At 38.1% G+C, this 2,415-nt stretch overlaps 2 protein-coding genes across 2 annotated transcripts in view; one reads left to right on the plus strand and one right to left on the minus strand.

Annotated features, from left to right (window-relative positions):
* The window catches only part of nme9 (NME/NM23 family member 9), a 13,148-nt gene extending 11,353 nt beyond the window's left edge, over positions 1-1,795 (plus strand). Inside the window, exon 16 of the mRNA XM_014016717.1 lies at positions 1,632-1,795. Within this exon, the coding sequence (XP_013872171.1) occupies positions 1,632-1,652 (21 nt within the window). The 3' untranslated portion in view covers positions 1,653-1,795. The remainder of the gene's footprint in view (positions 1-1,631) is intronic.
* smarcal1 (SWI/SNF related, matrix associated, actin dependent regulator of chromatin, subfamily a-like 1) overlaps positions 924-2,415 on the minus strand; it is an 8,346-nt gene continuing 6,854 nt past the window's right edge. Inside the window, exons 15-17 of the mRNA XM_014016715.1 lie at positions 1,660-1,760; positions 1,364-1,460; positions 924-1,264 (exon numbers count right to left, since the gene is read on the minus strand). Coding sequence (XP_013872169.1) covers positions 1,151-1,264; positions 1,364-1,460; positions 1,660-1,760 — 312 coding nt within the window. The 3' untranslated portion in view covers positions 924-1,150. The remainder of the gene's footprint in view (positions 1,265-1,363; positions 1,461-1,659; positions 1,761-2,415) is intronic.

The raw sequence follows: 2,415 nt of genomic DNA on the forward strand, positions 1-2,415 counted from the left end.
CTCTTGAACTCTCTCTTCAAAGTTCTTTTCAACTTTCCCTTAAGGTACTTGTCCTCTATCGGTCTCGTGACGGTATTTAGCCTTAGATGGAGTTTACCACCCGCTTTGGGCTGCATTCCCAAACAACCCGACTCCGAGAAGACCGGACCCCGGCGCGCCGAGGGCCGACATCGGCCTCGCACCTTCCACGGGTGCGGACCCCACCCGTTTACCTCTCAACGGTTTCACGTCCTCTTGAACTCTCTCTTCACACATGTTCAATACTTATTTCACTCGCTGTATTTTTAGAAAAAAAGGTGATGTTTTCTGCAAAATAATCCTAAATATACATTAATTAATAATGATGATCTACATATTTTATATTCCTGTAGTCCAACAAGAAGCAACAATCCAAACCACTCAGATTACATCAGCAGTCTTTTCTTCCTTCATATTTGAATGTGTAACATCATGGAAACAGCCTGACATTGTATGAATCATGCAACAAATGGGACAAATATATCCCAAATTTACACCTTCAGTGGGTGGTGTTTAAAAGCCAGTTAGAAAAAATATCAGCCGACAATACACTAACAGGCTGGTTTTTGATGGCTGTTGCAAACATTGTAGGATACACAATAAAAAAATTATCAACTTATTTCAGGTTTTACAGCTCAGAATTTTACTGTCAAATTTTTATTCTAAAACAATAAGCGAATAAAGTTCTAAGTTAATGATTGTAAGTTTTTGTCCACAAAAACCCAGTACAGTGAATATAACCTATTTTACTATGATGAAAATATGCAATAAAAAGCTAAATCTAAAAGTCATAATATATAAACAATAGAGTAATTGTAATGTTTTATTTTGTAAAACTGTAGTAACAATTTTTCTGAGTTTACTGTAAATTTTCCAGATTTTGTGATACTCATAAGCTTCTGAAACAGTTTTAAAGACAACACCTTTATTTGGTTTCCTTTTATTAAACAATAAGCAAAAAATCTACACATTTAGCACTTTTTATAGTCTTTTATGAAATGCTTTGAAGTACTGTTCTGTCATGATCTGGTGAAAACAACAAACAAGGTCGAGTTCCAGTGAACAAATAACTTGAACTGATGAAATAGTCTTTAAAGCAGTGTTACTGGTGAGAAATTGAGTCTGCAAGTTTTCAAGCAGAAGCGTCCTCCCAGTCGTTGGCGACCTCCATCAGGAGGGCCTCATCGAGGTCGTCTTCAGAAAACGATCTCTGGAACATCTCCATGATGCTCTTCTGCTTAGGGTCCTGAATGAATCAAAAGGTTCCAGAATAAATCCCTACAGCTCAGACGTAGCTGGTCCCAGTTTCACAAACCATTCTTTATGACGAATCAATAAAACCTACCTTTGAGTGGAAGCTGGCATTCACCGCGTTGTCTGAGAGGTTTGACTCCGATAAACCCACTTTCTCCAGAACATTCATTTTCGCCTGGATCATTGGCCTGGATCAATACGTAAACAAACAAAATATGGCAAAGACTGTTTAAATGAATGTTATCCACATCGCTCATTATTCAGCCCTCCTGTTGTTTCTGTTGTGCAGTGCTAAACTAAAATGCAAAACTCATAATATTATAAGTTTCAGAGCATTAACAATGTTTCTTTTGTTTCAGTCGAACACTACCTCCACCTGACACGTACCAAAGGTGATCATCGGCAGTTCCTTTGGCGACCAGGTAGTGAACGTTCACGTTGCTAGTTTGACCAATTCGATGAACCCTGTCCTCTGCCTGAATGAGAACCTAAAGAAAATAAAAAAACATTTTTACTTTAAATGGATATTTCTCAGCTTTATTTACCTTAAATCAACTCCTCTCCATTCTTCACTCCATCTTTTATTGCTTAGCCATAGTCGGGTCACAAAGGCAACAGATCCAGGAGAGAAACCCAGACCAGTCCCCCCCAGCTCCACGTAGTGGAACCCGCAGGTCAAAGAAGTCAAACTGTGGGTCTGCCTCAGGGACTCTCTTCAACAACACATTTTCTAATAAATGTACCATTAGGACCATGGTGTTAGCAAATATTTTGGACTGAAGTGACTGGAAGAACCAAGCAGTATAGATATTAAACATTTTAATGCCGCCTTTACAGATTTAAAGGGCCAATATTATGTGTTTCTCAGGCATATATTTAAATACTATACCATAATAAAGTATCTTTATGTCACCTTTAGCTGTTATTAAAATGCTGTTTTTATGTTTAAATAKAAAATAAACTTAATCTTCTCATCACTTCCTCTTCTAAACACCTTGAAATTGGCCTCTGTCTCTTTAAGAACCACCTTCTGCTTCTGTTCTGTCGGTTGGGGGGGGGGCTATGATGTAGCTTACTTGGCACCTGAAAATACATTTCCTCAAAGGTGTTTTTAATCTGAAAAGAGCTTCACTGAGTGAGAAC

Source organism: Austrofundulus limnaeus, unplaced genomic scaffold (genome assembly GCF_001266775.1).
Source record: "Austrofundulus limnaeus strain Quisiro unplaced genomic scaffold, Austrofundulus_limnaeus-1.0 Scaffold152, whole genome shotgun sequence".
Lineage (NCBI taxonomy): Eukaryota > Metazoa > Chordata > Actinopteri > Cyprinodontiformes > Rivulidae > Austrofundulus > Austrofundulus limnaeus.